The 17,674-nt window shown below is 35.6% G+C and overlaps 1 protein-coding gene across 2 annotated transcripts in view; it reads left to right on the top strand.

The window, feature by feature from the left end:
- The window catches only part of SRBD1 (S1 RNA binding domain 1), a 130,377-nt gene extending 113,840 nt beyond the window's left edge, over window positions 1–16,537 (top strand). The window contains exons 21-23 of one of the 2 annotated variants that reach the window (XM_086745502.1): window positions 1,230–1,379; window positions 12,924–13,108; window positions 15,573–16,537. In XM_086745502.1, coding sequence (XP_086601628.1) covers window positions 1,230–1,379; window positions 12,924–13,108; window positions 15,573–15,862 — 625 coding nt within the window. In that variant the 3' untranslated portion in view covers window positions 15,863–16,537. Of the gene's footprint in view, window positions 1–1,226; window positions 1,380–12,923; window positions 13,109–15,572 lie in introns of both variants that reach the window. The other variant, XM_086745501.1, reaches the window with a different exon arrangement.
- The last annotated feature ends 1,137 nt before the right edge of the window (window positions 16,538–17,674 follow it).

Here is a 17,674-nt window from a genome sequence, read left to right as displayed (position 1 = left end):
TAGGTAGATCCCACACTGCGAGTGCTAGTTCCAGGTCCTTCAGTGCGTTCTCTGTTGTCCTGCAAAAAGCAGGAACCACTTGTGATTTAGAAAACACCAAACAACAAAGAGGCAAGAAAGGAGCCTTTGCCAGTAGGAGTTATTTCATACCTTTACTGTATCCTGAGCATTTTTTTATTTAAGGGACACTTTAAGGGAAGAAGCGTGCTGGTTATAAACATGCTACACACGTGAAGATAGATCTCTCTTTCCTGTCTTCTGTAAAGTTGTCCTACCAGCATGGGCAATCTGTCCATCGATCTCCCTGAGCCTTTGAAGCCTTTTCATTACCCAGCCAATTAAAAGAAAAAAACCAAAACAAAACAAAAAACAACAACAACAACAAAACAAAAAGAAACAAAAAAAAAAACTCCAAAAAAATACAATCCAAATGCTAACTGAAGCTAACCGCTTAGGAGTCAATAATGTGTTCACTAAGTTTTAAGGAAGGCTATATTAAAATACTTTTGCAAAAGTGGTTTATAAATTCTGAAATAGTGGCATATTTAACCTTTAGCTTTTTTTCTGTTCTAAGCAGATCTTGGTCTGAGTTCTTTTGATTTGAAATTTTTCATATTTTGACCTGGTCCCTGTTTGAGCAAACCACTTAAGAAATTTAAGTATAGGAAGTCAATAAATGTGGTTTAAGGAGTTCTGATGTTTAAGCATTCACATACTTTCCTTGTTCTGTACATATGCCTGAGATGGAATTTGCGTGCCTAAAGATAGTATGAATATGAAATTTTGTTTATAAAATTTTCAAATTTAAAATGATGCAGGCAATCAACAGTTAAGCATGAAAGTATCATCACAAGATTTTTATCAAGTAGGTAAATGCAGTTGTCTCCATTTTACAGACAGAAGATGCTATCCAGATTGCAAATGTTACAGTAGGTTGTGTTGTGTTTTCTTTATAATCTTGTAATGACAGAAATTTTGATGAGGCACAGAATCCCTTGGCAATGTTTATTTCTATTCTAAATTAATTTATGCATACATTGGTATGTTATGTATTTATTTTATACTGGTATTGTTAAGATTGGACAACAATGACCTTTTAGGGGAATTGTACTTTTTTTTTTTTTTTAAGAATTAACGTTATATAAAAGTCTGTGTTTTTCACGTGAGGGCACTGGACTAGGATCTTATTCATTAAGAATGACGTGTCCATATTTGATTTCTGACAGTAGTAAGAAAACTGAGCTTGGAAGTCATGAACTTCTGGCTAAAGCAGGTGCACAGGGTAAAAAGAAGAGCAAACCAACACCATGTGCCTCACGACAACCCAATCCTTTGGACCAAACTTGTATTCATCCAGAGTCTTACAACATTGCAATGAGGTAAGCAGTGGGAAAGCTTTTGAACCGTTGACACTGTCAATTTTTAAAGTGAAAGTACTGGTTTTTCTGACAACAACCTGCTTAGTATTTTGAGACAGGAATACTTACATTAATTTGATGCTTTCTCCCCTTTCTTCAAGAAAAAGGTATGCTTTAGAAGTCTTTACAAGTGAAGAGTTTCAACTGGTGTATTTTGCCCTTTATGTGCATGCAAGTTTTTAGTTTTATTCCTTGGGCATTTTTTTTTTAGTTTTCACGTTGATTTTCAGCGAGGAAATCAGTGAATTTTCAAAATTTCACAAGACTTTCCTCCCGTGACTGCTTTCTTCATATCACCATGTTGCACCTCATTGAGGCCACTCTTCTCCATTTCTTTCTGTTTGCCAACTCTCTTTACGCCACACATCGCTTTCAGTTTGGACTTCCAGTTCACAAAGTGTGGAGACAAATCGTTTGTTCTAAAAACGTCTGAAAAGTTATTTTTTTTTCTTCTACCTTGCCTCCATATATTATGTGAAAGGCCATAACTAAAACATAATTGTATTTGTTCTTAAAAATAATCCAATTGAAATGCCATGCAAATTTTCAGTCAGCAATAGTTCAATAGTTCTGCATCGTTAATAACTGCTTTTAAATCGTTGCTTGTGTTCAGTATGTGCCAAACTTTCTACTTAGTGAATTTTGGCCACCAGAATTTGGTTATTCCTGTATTTGAGTGTGCACACAAGTGTATATAAGTGTATGTCATTATTATAAGCCTTTAAAATTAACTTCTGATTTTGCAAGATCTAATTTAGATGTATATATTAAGTTCCCAAATACTTGAACACTATGGTGCTTTTACTAAGTGACCTTTGGCTAAAAGAAGAGAGTGATTTTTGTGTAGGTCAGAAAAAAGTAATTAGGAATCCATGTGTGCCTCTGGTTAGGGGATACTGCAGCTGGTAAATGCTGGTATAAGATCTGATCTTTTCTATCATCAGCCCTGGTTGAAATTTGACTCTACTTGTCCTCTTGAGAAAACTATCTCCTACCATAAACCAGCACGTATTTATTTTTTTAAGTGATTTGTGGTGAACAGGTTCTTTTCTTAAAACGTGCTAGAGCTAATTTCAGCAGTAGCTAGATGCGTTAGAATTCTTATAACCTCTGTTGAGAATATGATTCCTGGAGAAACAGTCATGCTTCCTGTTTCATAAACAAACTATCTTTAAACCTCAGAGAGATATTCTGAATTTCTGAATTCATGAAGCTTGAGTTTCTTACCTAAAAAAAGTCTTACAGAACCTTGCATTTTTAGGACACCTTCCCTACAGTGTGGACTCTGTTCTCTCTCTGGTGGAGATAATTGCATATACCATTTTCTATGTATAGGTCTTCGTGCTTTCCTTCTACTAGGCATGCAGTACACTTTTGTTTCCATCCTCTCCCTGCCACAGTTCTTTCTTCTTTGTGCCTAATTCTAGGGCCACTGTGCAATTGCTTGCTAGAGTCCATGCTCTTTGTGCAGTGTCTAGGTAACTTTGGTTTCTCATTTTCCACAAACGTTTCCCTCTTTTTCTCATGCATCACCATTTGTTACTAGTTTTTTACCCTGTGTGTAGCTGTGGAAAAAATCAGGCAAGGTCCTGATCTTAATGATCTTGTATTTGGTCACCCCAAATGGAGATTATTTAGAGTGAGTCAGTGTGGAAAGAAGGAGGAGAAAAAAAAAATTAATGTTGATTTTCAGTATTGCATTTCACCCAATTTAAATGTCAAGTAGTCAGGATTTGTTTAATAGTCCATTTAGCTTTCCAGCCCTAGTACACAGCTTTTCAGCCCTAGTACACTAATAAAATAATCAGTAAAAGTGTTCAGTGTTACTACTAGCTTCACTTAAAGGCTAATGCAGAAAGATTGCTTCAGAGAGCAGAGAAGTGTAGCCAGTTAATGGTGGAATACCACAGGGATTTATCTACGTGTAATACCATCACAAAGGTTGGTCAGAAAATAAAGAATTGTGACTTTGTTTCCAGAGCAGCACAGATTATTCTTATATCTGAGGTGGTGAGTGGGATTATTATGGTGTAGAGTAGCTCAGATATTCACATACAGTTGAAATTCTAGAGATTTTAGTAAGTATTACAAAACATATAATTGTGATCTGGAATTTGGCTGGGAACCCAGGATTAGCCGTATTAAAAAAAAAAAAAAAAGAGCACAAGTTTTAAATCTCGCCCAAAAGATAGTGGTTTGAGTCACAGGCTTATGCATGATTCAGAGGGGAAGCTGCCACCTACTGCACAGCCAACACTGCTTAGAAGGTACCTTACTGATTCTTAAAAGTGCTCAGAGTCAAACTCGTTGGACTTCAAGACCTGCAAAGCCATTGCAAATTATGACATGGCTACAGATCAGTGCTACCTATCATGTCATTTCTCTTTGGCTAATGCAATTACTTTAAGTTTCCAGCTATGCCACTGTCTGTTCTCTGTTTCTCAGTAAACACTTTGCCTTCCTAGACCAAATTTTCAGATCAAGTATTTAGATCCAAGTGCATGTTATAGGTATTGTACCGTACGGTGTTTTTTGTGCAAAAGAATATCAGTTGATCTCAAAACAAATATAAAAACACAATGACAATATCTGCTAATGGAACACCAAAACTAGTAAGCATAGCATCTGTCTCTAACTGAATCACTCTTTTCTGTTTTCTTTGGAGTTTTTCTGTTGTCTTACTTCTTACATTTATGTGTATCCGTACAAATAGTTGGATGTGGAAAAAAAAGTCTCAAAGTGCTTTCTGTGCTTCCTATGAATGTACTCTGTGTTCAACAGTATGTTTCTTTTTGTTGCAATCAAAAGATAGTTTCCTTAAAAGTTCATTAAATATGCAGGTGATAACTTTTATGGTATAGATTGTATTAACATGCACTAGCTTGATATGGCAAAATGGTGTGGGGAAGGGGGCAAATATTTCTAATGTTTTTTCATTGCAGATAACTGAAGAAAAGAAAATACAGCTCTGCCAAGAAGTATAGTATTAAAAATTGTCACTGATGACATAAGGGCTAAATATAAACCAAACATCCTCCCTAAATACAAATTAAGAAAAAATTCTGCTAGGAATTCAGACTGCACAGAGGATTCAGTCCAAAGGTTATGGGGCTGTTGATGAGTTTTGCTGACTTTGATAGGCAGTGGATGGGACTGGGCATGTAATTTGCTTTTGCTGAGCCTGTGTTCATGAGAAAGTTTCTGAGAGCTTGAAGCTCTAATCATGTTCAAGTTGTTGATTTGAGGTGTCTTACTGAAATCAACCAACACCTGAAAGAATTCTTAATATGTTAGAACTAAGCTAGGTTTAAAACCTAATTTATAATTCTTATAATTTAAATGCAAGTACATGAGAAAAGTTGAGACTGTTAGAAGTGGGTTGGAATCAGTACTTAATAGATATATTTTTTTAAACAAAATACACTTTAAAGGAGTTCTGTTGCTTTGCTGCTTTCAAAGTCTGTCTGTCTTCTTTTTCTGTGCTTACACAGAACTTTGTCAGGGACCATGTCAAGCTCACAGGTGGATCTGTGCTACCAAAGGGCAGAATTGTTGTCTTGAAGAAGATGGGCAGATTTGATTCAAGGCATCAAAATACAGTATCACATACCCCTTACCACAGAAATTAAAATTAATTTAATAGATGCAGAATAAATTAGTCATAAAGGCTTCCTCATGCAATATCCTCATGCAAAAATTAATTTAATAGATGCAGAATAAATTAGTCATAAAGGCTTCCTCATGCAATATCTACTGCATTTTGCCATGAGAAAGTCATTTGTGAAAATTTTATTGGATTAAAAGTTTTCATGGGAAATTACATTTATTTTTAAACAAAATAACCTGGTGATTTTTATCCACTGCTTCTATCCAAATTACCCAAAAGCAGCAGTCTACATTACAGATTTATGACATACAAAATTATCAGTTTTTAAAACAATGTTTTTGAGGGATAGAAGTTCACCAAAATTTGAAACCACTAATTTTCTTTTTCTGAACTATTCTGTAGCTTGAAAAGCCAATCCATTAAAAAAAAAAAAAAATTGGTTAAAAGAATTGCTCCCAAGTGGTGACTTTGTGCCAAGCTTTAGGCTGGAGCCAGTTTTTATGGCTGAATTAGAAACTCCTGAAAAAATAGGATTTTTGTAATGGAAACACTGATGTAATCTTTACTACAGTGGCACAAATGGTGCTGGTATGATTGATTTATGGCATTTAAACATTTTAACTTAAAATCTGTACAATTTCTGTAAAATAATTGGAAAACATCCTGTGGGTGATTTAACACACTCTGCAGATGACCAAAACATTTTTGTTCATTTTTCACACTGTCAAAGCTTGACTTTGTCATGTGTAGCGATCAAGCTTATGAACACCTCTAACTATTATGAATCAGAATTTCCTAGAAGTTAAATAAAAAAAAAAACTTTGTCAGCAGCATATTTTCCTGTAAAGCAGAGCTGTGTTTTAAGTTTCTGAAAAGTCTGTATGAAAACCAGTTTATAGTGGTAGTATCTTCTGCATACAATTAATACAACATGTAGAGCGTATCCAGTTTCTTGGTACATATTGTAAAAGAACTGGTACAAAAACCAAGGAACCATTTAGGAAGTCCTGAGAAGTTACAACCAGGCAGGCTATGCTTATAAACCAAAATGCTGGAAAGAAAACAATGGGGGTTTTTTGTTGTTGTATCAATCTGCTGCATGCAGTTGGTTTCATATGACAGGATCTTAACATTTACTGATTTTTATTTAAATCTCATTAAAATGCTTTTGTTAAAGATTGGTACTCGGATTGTGTATTTGCTGCTCACAGATTGCATCATCTGGCAGACAGGTTGTATTTCAATCTGATTTAGAAATATTTTACCAATATTTATTGAAGTTGTGATTTAGCATACCACAGGGGAGGATCTTCCTTTACTAATTACCCATGTTTAGACCTTGCCTGGTAGAGGATAGTGCTGCTCACTGTGGTTGCTTATGCCTTAAGAGAAGTTTTAGACATACTGAGCAGAGTGACTTGCAGTGAAGGTTCATGTCTCACCCTTCACTGTGTGTTGATAATGCTGCTTGATACCCCCAGAAGGATTTCAAAATCCCGAGAGGATTCAGCAAAGCGCTCGTGAATGAGCTTATTCTTCACTAAAGTAAAATATTTAGATTTGATGCTCATTTCCACAAAGCATTTATGTTGATAACCTTTCATATTCCATTGTAGATGGATTGATCATTTTTTCAAACATCTGTGGTGTTTCTGCTGCACTTTACATGGGTGGATGTAGCAGCTAATCCATAGTATCTCAGCTGTTATGCTGAAAAGTTGCCCTTGCTCGCTTTGAAGGCGAGTACTGACATGTAAGAAAATGCAGAAGGAAAACTATTGATTAGGAAGAGACCACCAAAAGAAAGAGATCTTCCTCTCCTGCCCTTTCTGCAACTGCACACTTTTTCTTTGGCATTTCCAGCTCTCTGCTGGGCTGCCTTGCTCCTGTCCAGGTCCCCTAGTTGTCACTGAGCAACTGAGGCAATGCTTAAGGGGAGCAGAAATTAGGGAGGGAATAGTTATTTGGTATGGTGTTTGAGCAATGAAAACAAATTCTTGTGTTCTATTTAATAACGTGAGCTACATGTGAATATTTTTACAGAGGGTAGGGGGTTTACTGTGGTAGGACGCCTTTCCTTAAATTCACTACAGAGTCGTTAGAAACATCTCTTGTCCATTTCAGTAAGACTGTACTTACGTGTACACACCACGTGTATGTGTGGATTCCAGATATTTAATGTGCAAAATATTACTTTTTAGTGAAGTCTTAAGTTTATTTTTAAAAAGCCTAGAAACATTTAAGCTTGATGAACTAATGAATTTTTATGACTATTGCCAATAGGAAATGGCTAGCCCTAATTAAGGAGAACACTTGCAGAATTAGAGCCATTAAACCTAGTAAATAATAGTTCATATTCCTCACTTTAGAAGGCCAGTTTATTCACAAGTCTGACTATTAACTTAGTAGCTGGAATTTTTTTGAAAGTTATCTTGTCAGTAAATAGAAGAGCAGAAAAGGATTTCACTATTAATTGACATCTGATAAAGACATTTTAAAACTTTTATGATGTAAAATATATAGTTAACAAGAATTATTAGAAGAACTTGGAAATAACAAAGAATTGTCCTCCAATTACACTATAAATAGTAGAGCCATAAATCAAGTGCTATTTTTTAATTTGTTTAAATTTTTGAAACTTACATGATTTCATACTGGTTGTCTTAAAAAAAATATGATTTAAAAAAATAACTTTTTAATTGCATCTCCTTTAACTGTAGTCCTAATTCTCTGTGGATAACTAATCGTGTTTCGCTATTTTATATCTTGGATTATGCTTCAGTTCTATGATGAGGTAGTGTAGTAGTCATGAAAACAGCTAACAGCATGCCTAATGGTGGAAGCAAAGTGGCTATGCTGTAGTGTAACTGTCTCTGAATTCCTTTTCTCATTTAGAAGCTCATTGTTTTAGATTTGTACCTTCGAAATGTTATAAACTGAGTGCTTTCTAGTCGTCTGCATGCAGTCAGATGATCTATAGTATTAACAATTTATCCATTTGAGGGAAAATATATTGGTTAAGTATCCTTAGCTGGCTAAACCATATAAGTAGTTTAAAATATATTTGAAACTTTCACTTTCTGTGTCCAGCAACCTAATTACAGAGAGTAATGCACCAATATTGTTTGATATGTAATCTGCATCAGTAGTTGAAAATTAAGGACCCCTAGCAGTAGTGAGAACAGGAACAATCAACATCTGCATTATACAAATAATGCTTTTGCATTTCAGAACATTACTAAAACATAAATGTCTGCATAATTTACGTTTGCTTACTGTCATGAATGTACATTTTACCTAACAAAGCGCATGCTAATGCAAAGTTGTTTTGTTTTCAGAGTGATTATGTTGCATTACCGTTAATTCATGTGTGCACTGTGACAAGATGTAATGGCGTATCATGTTGCTTGAATGTAATGAATCCAGTACTCCCAGCTCTTAAGTCGTCTTGCTGGAAATGATTACATAAAACAGAAATGACTGTGACTAAAACCCTTGCAAAGCTTTAGAACTCCTGCACATTAGAAGAAGCTTTTGGGGAGGTTTAAAGTAACTTCGTAAAAAAAATTACTGAAGGCTTCCCTGGGTAATAGTTTTACTCTTTCTGACTGTTTTTTGCATTCCACTGAAATTTACATTATCTTTTAAGCATTGCTAGGACTGTGCTATAATTTTGTGCAGATGTGTATGTTAAGTGAACATGATGTGCTTATTTGTTACATTTATGCTACTTTTCTTTCTTTATCTGGGTAAGATGGATGAAATTATGTATTAAATAAAAACATCAGTGATTTAACCATGACCATTGTCTGCAGGTCCCGTAAGACTGCAAAGATTTCTTTTAAAACGAAGGTGATTGCAGAGGTTTCTAAGTATCCTCTAAATGTCAAAACCATAAAACTCAGTCTCTAAACCAGCTAAACTTCACTCTGTTCTGACTCTCCAAAGACTCTGGCAGCTCTTATCTGAGCTGGTGCCTTGAACAGGAAGTTTGCCGTTCATGCAGATAGTCAACATTTGAGCAAATAAGAATAGTATATCTTACAAGAATGACCTCACTTCAGAAAAAAACAGCTCATCTTTCTCATTCCCATTTCCATTTCTATTAACTTTTCTTTAGGTTTTATCTTTCTAGTAAATAAACATAGCACTTGAGCTACTGCAATGTGTTACTTAGTTCACATATGTAGCCAGGGAAGTACTTGAAGGGTTTTCATTTTTGCACACATCATTCATGTTCTTATGTTGTGCAGCTGGAACTGTCATTTACAAATTGGGTGAGTGAGATACTTCAAAGATTGTAGTGAGATAGTTTAACATGACGAAGATCAAAATATGTAAATTAAGAGAAACTCCTTTCCCCACCTCCCAGCCATATCTCAGTCTTATTACTGACTATATCCTTTTTTCTGACCTTGAAATAACTCTTGAAGGAAGTTATTGGGTTGCTTTTTTAATAAAGAAACACTTAACTTTGTTCTTAGCAATGGCTTTAAAAAAAAAAAAATTATCAATGTAATGCACCACTGTTCAGTCAGAGATTTGTGCTTTATATTGATTTTTTTAAAATTCTAAGTGCCCTCAGACTATATTTGAGTGAAAATGATGCATTAAATATGTAACTAGATTAAACAGTATTTTTAAAATACTGAAATCTGTAATCACTAAGAAATTGCTTTTATTTGGAAATATTTCAATACATAGGTTTTATCAAAACCTAACCTAAAAAGGTGAGAATTTCCAAATTAAAATGTTGTTTCTAGTAAAGATTATTTCTTTTGTGTGTATGTGCATGCTGACCCTGTTACAATACTCTGCTCTGCCTGTAATATACCTCATAATTCTGAAATATTCTTAACCAAATGCCTGATTTTTAGAATATTAATAATTCTGATAATGTCAGTGGGACTTCTCATGTACTTAGACTTGGGCACATGTTTAAGCATCATCTTCAGGTGGAGCCAAAATTTTATTCTGAGCAGTTACTATATTAATAAAGTTATTTAAACAACTGCAATTGATAATGTAGGGCCCAAACCTACCACCCTTGCCTTGATGAGGCATCCTTTTTAATATCGGATAAATACTTTTATTGGGATTTCCAGAGGGTGGAGGAGTTGGAAGAAAGAGCAGGAGGGCAAAGTAACTTTAATGAATAGTAACCAAGGACTCAGGCACCTGCGTTGTGTCCTCTTTCTGGCTGGTTTTCTTTCCAGCAGCGTGCACGTGGCACCATGCATTCTGATTGCATTATCCACACATTCGACAACTTTGTACATAATGGGGTTTTTTTCTATACATCAGTGACCGTTCCATGTGGTCGCACTTATTAGCAGTGAAACCCACCCTGTTATCAATTTACAAAGTGAATTAACTTCTGCAAAATCCTAATGGTGAGAAAATGTTACTTGGAGGTACTCATGCTGAACTTCCATTTGAAGTGAAATAAAGCCAAGTACGTGAATGTCAGCAAACCTGTTTATAGGGGCGGGCAGTAAAGCATACATTATTTAGAAGGTTGAGTCATGAGGCTGATCGGGTTTGTCGTGTTACATCTGGCATGTCAGTCAAAGCTGGGGCAGCTGCCGCCTGTCACTAGTGCTCTGGTGGGGCATTGTCCATCCAGCAATGTTAGCGGCCAGCAGCTCCCAGTAGTTTTGTGAAGAACACTTCGCCTGGACCTACATGCATTTTCAATATTATCATTGCAACCACTTCTAGTGCTCTTTTGAGACCAAGAGAAGATGGTTTCATAGAAGGTCTGGTATTTTTCGTATATAGGCTCTTACTAGACAAAATATTTTTGTAGTAGTGTTTTGGTTTTAGTTTATGGGAAATTAAAAATTGTATTTAATATTATAAAAAATTTTGCATCTGTTTCTATATTACCTTGATTTCCAAACCACCCTAAACTACTTTTAAAAATGATGTCAAAAGTTGAAATGCAGTCAATCACAGCAAAATTCAGTAAATTCTGAGAACAGCATGATCCATTGAATCCTTATTTTTTTCTTCATGCATTACCACATGAAAGACCTGTATGCACTAAGAAAATGAAAGTGAAAATTATATCTATGACTCTTAAGTGAAAATATATGTGTATGAGCTAATGCTACATTTAAATCAACATGCTTGCACTTGCATCCAGTAAAAATTTGGAGGTCTTGACAGCTACTTTTAAAAGATGTCCTCCTTTTGATGAAATTAGTGGATGTTTTGAAGTGAAGCTTTGCCCTTGTGGTCAAAGATGAATTTTGTGATTTACTGAAAGTCAGATGTCGCTTTAATTATATTCCTTCTATTTATATTTTCTCAAAAAGAAATTTATTTTTATATTTCAGTGTGTATAACTTTTTAGCATTCGGCACCTGAAATAATGTCAGTTGGATTCCTCAGGTTAAAAAAAGAAAACAACAAACGCCTCCTGCCCCCCATCCCTGCTGTGTCTCCTGCCAAAAGAAATGCTATCCTCAGGTTTTGTTAAGAGCACAGCATATATTTTTGAGGGGGCAAAAGAGGATGAGTACCGGGGGCTTTTGCTTTCTTACGGAGCTGGAGTGTCTCCCACCAGTCCCAAGTGCAGGGCATGAACCTGCTGGTCAGCACTTCTTTTCTGCCTTGTGGTTGACACCTGTTGTGAAGTAGGATGACAGGAAGGAGGGATCTCTTTTAGGAATTTGGAAGGAACATTTACTCAGACTCTGGAGGACAGGGACAGTAATTTTGTCTGCTGTGGTGGTGAACATGCAAAAATCCCGTGTACCTCCCTCCAACAAAAGGGGACATGATAAAGCAGGGTAGAGGAGGCTTATTCATAGCGAGATGCAGAGCAGGGCAGCAGGACACGTAACAAGTGTCTACTGAAAAAAGGACAAATTGCTTTATTTAGTACAATGTGGCTCGGCTTTTGTAAGCTACATCCTGATTTTAATTAGTTTATATCCATTAAAGACTTGGTTTGCATTTTTAAGTCCTTCAGTAAAATAAGGAGACTTATTCAGTGATAAATAAATATTGTCTAAGGCATCATTACTGATAATGAGGAGTAGGGTCTGCATGCAGATTCTATGATTCTATGTGAATTTTTGTCATCTATTCCCTGTGCTTCTCAGCATATGTGCCAATATTGCTGAACTAAAAACCTCAGTAAGTGTGTTTTCGGTTTTATTTTCTTTTCAAAAAGAGATCACAGATCAAGACATATTTATTTTGAATTATTTTTTTTTCAGCCTTCTAGATGCCAGTCCAAATTTGTCACAATGTGCAATGTGTGTATCTATGTCACAATAGGGAAGGAAGAGGGTGTTTTTGTTGTGCGACTACTTTGACTTAGTTTCTGAAAAACTAATTGTTCTTAACCGTGAAATTCATAGACAAAAGTATTTTATGTAAAATTTTTCTTATTTTTAATTTTGATTAAGTATTATTTGTATTAATATTTTAAATGTTAGTTGTTGTTTTACTAAATTGCCATTGTTTTAATTTGAATGACAGTGACAATAAAAATGACTCTGTTACAGAACTCAAGTATTTCTAGGGAACTTTCACAGTAAAATAAGTCTTTCAGTCATAATCAGATTCAGTTTTAGCACGACATAAGTCATTGATCTGAGGAGTGATTTACATGTTGAAGTTTTGCGTCTAGTTTTGCAGCCTGTTCCAGGAGATGCTTGTATACAGATAGACTCAAAATTTCCATGTTTGTCTTGGATTTGTCTCGGATCAGTGATGAGAGGATGTGCACTTGAGAAGGTGTTTTTTCAGTTCATTTTTTTTTATCGCAAGTTTTGTTTATGCATCAATGCAAAAGTAATTAAAACCCCTACGTATAGTAAAGGTTCAGTTCCCACTGAAGGATGTTACAAATCTATCTCTCTATCTTTGTTTGAATTTCCCAGGTTCTTATCTTTCATTGGAGGAAACGCAAATGACATAGGAAAATCAGATATGCAGCAAAAAGTAAATGCAGTAATTCAAAAGGAAGGACTGGAAGGCACAGCCAAAAGGCTAAATACAACAGTACACACACTGCAGCTGATCATTGATGGTCTGACTCAGCCTGAAGGCTTTGACATCCGAACAGGTAAACCTTTATTTTGAAGGTTGTCATCTCAGTTTGATTCTTCTACATACCAGTTTTAAAACAGCGTGTCAGTAGTAGATTCCCATGGATGCGTAACTCCATTTCTTTTCTTGGACAAGGTAAAAGCTATATCATAGTCAGATGTTTCTTTCCAGCTCAGTAGGTAAGGTAAGGAGTGTGAATCCTGTCTTAAATCATGGCATTTTCAGTCGTAGGAAGGAGAGTTGTATGGCTGTTAACAAATTAAATAGTTTCAATATGTTGACTCTGTACTGATTAAATCTGTGTTGGCTCTCCATCATGGAGGGGAAGCTGAGGCCAAGCTGAAAAAGTAGTAATGAACATTTGTGGAGCAGTAGTATAGTAGTGTGTAGTTCTGCTCTTTTATTGCACTAGTTCCTGAAGACGTGTGTAACTGGAGCACGTGGCTCATGACCTACCTTGGTTAAAACTTTCCAGTAGTCCTGAACTGTTTGAGGTGGAGGGGAAGAAAGATGAGGTAAGCAGTGAAGTAAAACATCCGGAGATGCTGTTGTTTAATGAAACTTATAGATGGATTTTCTTATGGCAGCAAGAGATAAAGGTAGGTGGTAAAGATGCAGGCTTGTAACAACAAATAATAAACTTATGCTTAAAAAAAAAAGTTGTCCCCTTTTTTGGGTTCATTAGTAGTTTTCTTGCAGATTTGATAAATATTTCCCACTAGTGATCTTGAAAATGTATATTTTATGTCTTCATTTTTTTTCTGGTGGTCTCACGTCTAAATTACAGTAGGATAGACTACTAAGATATGAAGATATAAATGCAGAAGAGAATAGTCAGTGGAAATATTCATATTCTTCTGATCCAGTATTATTGTAGATAGACTCTGTGACTGGAGTAGGCAGCCTGGTAGCCTTGTATAGCTGTAATTCATTGTCTTTGCAACACTACTAGTGACTGTCAGTGAAGAAATGCATCTCATCTAACAGGGCTCAGGCAAATTCAATGGTTTGTACTCTACCCTGATTCAAAAAATAATCTTGGTTTAAGATTCATTTCCATTATTGTTCCCAACAGTAGAGATGTGACACTGGGGAATTACAAAGATTAGCTTTCCGCTAAAATATAATTTAAATTCTATGTTGTTTGGTTTTTTTTCCTTAATAATTTTAGTACAAAGGAAAATGGAACTAATTATGTGGGGAAATGGAAATAACTGAATATTTTCATCATATTATTTCAAAAAAAGAAATCTAGCCAAGGTCTTGCAAGGCATTTCTTGCAAGAAATTGTCTTTTTAACTTTAAAGTTCAACAGCTAATCAGGTAACTGTAATGAATCTCCAAGATGGGGGAAAAAAAAAAAACAACAGGTTTGCAAACATTTAAAATTATTCCCATCATTCCTCTGAATCTTCTTGTGTTCGTTGCCCTGGATGGCTGTTTAGTTGCTTTTTTCATTGAAGTGCCATTGCACAGTATAATGTTACAAAAGGATTAACCATTTTGGACTTGAGCAATTAGGTACATTCCATCAGTAGAAAATTTGATGGCATTCAAAGCCTATTGCTGCATTTACTATCTTGTGTACTCAATTAAGTTCTGATCCACAGCCTAGTGAAGTTACAGACTGATTGATTTCCAGTGCATTTGAGGTATAAACTTGTTCAGGCTGTATTTTATTTCTCAAAGGCACATATAGGAAAATGGTGACAATCCTGGTTTGGTGATGCTCTCTGCAGAAAATCTCAGTCCTATTAGATTTTGGAAAAGGTGAAACAGCAGTAGGAAAAGGTTGAAAGGGAAGTTGTTGAAATGGCTCAGAAGGGTTTTCTGCAGGAGCAGAAAATGGTAAGCAAGTAACTAAAGAGTTTTAAAGATCTCTCTGTGCCCTTACATACAGAATGTGAACTTTAATATATTGGGTTATTACCTGTTTATCATGTCTGTGTGATTTTTGTCAGTGGAAAAAAGCAGTTGCTTGTGTGATGTCGTGGTGCAGGTGAACAGCAAGCCTAAGAACAGTGCACTGTTGAGTTGACTTTTCTCTTTAGTATGTGATGAGATTAAGTATTGACCTTCCTGTATACAAATTTGTGTAAGAATAGAATTTTATGTGTAATTTATGTAGCTCAATTAAGAGTCACCTCAAGTCTTTTCTCCTTAGCTCCCAGAAAATTTAAAGAATCTTTCAGTCACTAGCTAATATACTACATGCTTCTGTTCCCCCTGGGATAGTTTCATACCACAGAGTTCACTAAACTTATTACTCCATTAATCATAGTCTTTTTAAGTGATTCATAAAATGCAAGAAATCGGTTGTCTTTATGCAAAAAAAAAGTGTAATGAAGCAGTATTTGGGACCTTAGAGCTACCTTGGGATGACTTTTTGATTAGAAACAATCAGCTGGAAACAACCCTTAGAAAATAACGCAAGCTCTTTCTCCAGTGTCTCATTTTTGTTCCTTGTTTCTTATTAACAGATTTTGATAAACCTGACTTCAAGAGAAGCATAGTCTGCTTTGAAGACTTAAGTGTTGGTACTGTTCTGACTGGAAAAGTGGAAAATGCGACACCATTTGGAGTTTTTGTTGATATTGGTGTGGGAAAAGCAGGTTTGATTCCTGTGCGAAACATAACAGAAGCAAAACTTTCTAAAGTGAAGAAGAGAAGGAGCCTGGGGTTAGGTCCTGGAGAAAGAGTGGAAGTTAAAGTGCTTAATGTTGATATTCCTCGATTGAGGATAACATTGGATCTTATTCGTGTTTTATGAGAGGGTTTTCTATGATTGAGCCTTCATTTTAAAGGTTAAGTAATGTCAGCAAGGTTCTGGTGATTCAGACATTTAATGAGTGTTGAAAATGAACAGATTTTGAAACCTTCAACTTTGCTGCTTTTTTTTTTTTTTTTTTTTAATCCTTTCTGTTAATAATTATTGGCACAGTTTACTGGATTACCTCCAAGCAACCTTTTTATTTTGTCTGCAGAGCAAATGAAATTCCAGTGGACTGTCAAACAGATCTCTTATCTGTCCTGTCTGTGCAAGATTTGCTGTCTCAATCTTTAGTCAGTACTGCACAAACAGACACATCTACTGCTCCCCTTCAAAAAAACAGCCATTCAGTTTGCCTGTTTTGTGGTTGAGAGTCTAAAAGAGGGTACTTAGTTGTAGAAAAAAGTGATCTCTTTAAGTTGGTGATGACATCACTTCAAAAGTAGACTGAAAAAAGAACATCTGCTAATACTATTGATGGTTCAGAAATACTTGGCTTTAATTTATTTGAGCAACATTATTAGGATGTCTGTTTACCTGTTGTTATTGCTTGTTCAGTTATCATTAACACATTTGGATGTACCTTTGGGTTTAAGGAACTTGGCTTAAAGGTATCAAAAGACATTTATGTTGTTCTATACTTGTGCAAAATAAAAACATTTCTGGCCATCTTTTCTCAGTGTACTGGTTCTACAAGTGATTTAACAGTCCTAGTTCTCTTTCTTTCCAACATGTGCTCCATCAGTAACACTTCAGCTTAAGGATGCAGCTTGTGAGGATGCACTTGTCTGACCTTCTGAATGGTATGCACATTCCTGAGTTTTAATACCAGACTACAGCCCACGGCCTGAGGTTGTTCCTGATTTAATAAGATAGTTCTAGTCTGTCCTGGACTCCTTTAACTTGACATTAATTTTTTTTCCATCTTTGATATAATGTATTTTTCTGCCTATTTTGAGTGGAGAAAAATTTTTCAACACTTACCTTCACACACTATGCTCATGAAGGCCTGATTCTCCATAAAAAAAAACTTTTTGCTGTTTGTAGATGCTTGCAAGGCTTTTCTAGACTTCTGTTTTAATAAGAACGCTTATTGTTTCCTGCTAGGATTGCATAGCATGTGAGATTTGTTTATTCCACCTAGAGACTTTTTGTTTTGGTTGTGTTTTAAAGCGATTATGAATTTGACCAAGTTTGCAAAGGACAGGTGATGATATAGTGGCAGAAGAGCCTCCAGGAACAGCAGAGGTATGTGCCCCCTTTCCAGGGAGTTTTTGGTGTATTGGACATTTCTTCCGTTTATATCAGTCACCTGTAAGTTGTCAGAAACACCTGTCTTTAACAGATAAGCACAGACAACACTTATTGTGAGCATCAAATGTCTTTGATGACAAGGTTTCTAACTACAAATGTCCAAATAGCTATCAAGCTATATATTATTTGGGAAAAGGTTGGTGTCATTTAATCTCCTAGCTCTGTTCTTTCATTTTCAAAATTAAGAGCTAGCTGCATAGACAGTGTATTTTGGAGATTATGGAATCATTTAGCAGATGGAAAAAAAGGAGACGGATCTTAATAGCTTCACTGCATTTTGTCTACAGAAAGAAAAAAGACCGTTCTCTGTGATGTGAAGGTCAGCACAACTTAGAATCGTACTTCTCAAGCCTTTTGAAATTTTCCTGAAATACTTCTGCAAACTAAATTTTGTTGGTATGACATTAGGAAGTGTGATACTGTGTTACTGTATTTGAAACCACAGATGCAAAGCAAACAAGCTGAGATTATTTTTTTCTTCTGCAAGTGATATGTTCT

The sequence above is a fragment of the Chlamydotis macqueenii genome, chromosome 3 (genome assembly GCF_036417535.1).
Source record: "Chlamydotis macqueenii isolate bChlMac1 chromosome 3, bChlMac1.mat, whole genome shotgun sequence".
Taxonomy (NCBI): Eukaryota; Metazoa; Chordata; class Aves; order Otidiformes; family Otididae; genus Chlamydotis; species Chlamydotis macqueenii.
This window is presented reverse-complemented; position numbering and strand designations above follow the sequence as displayed.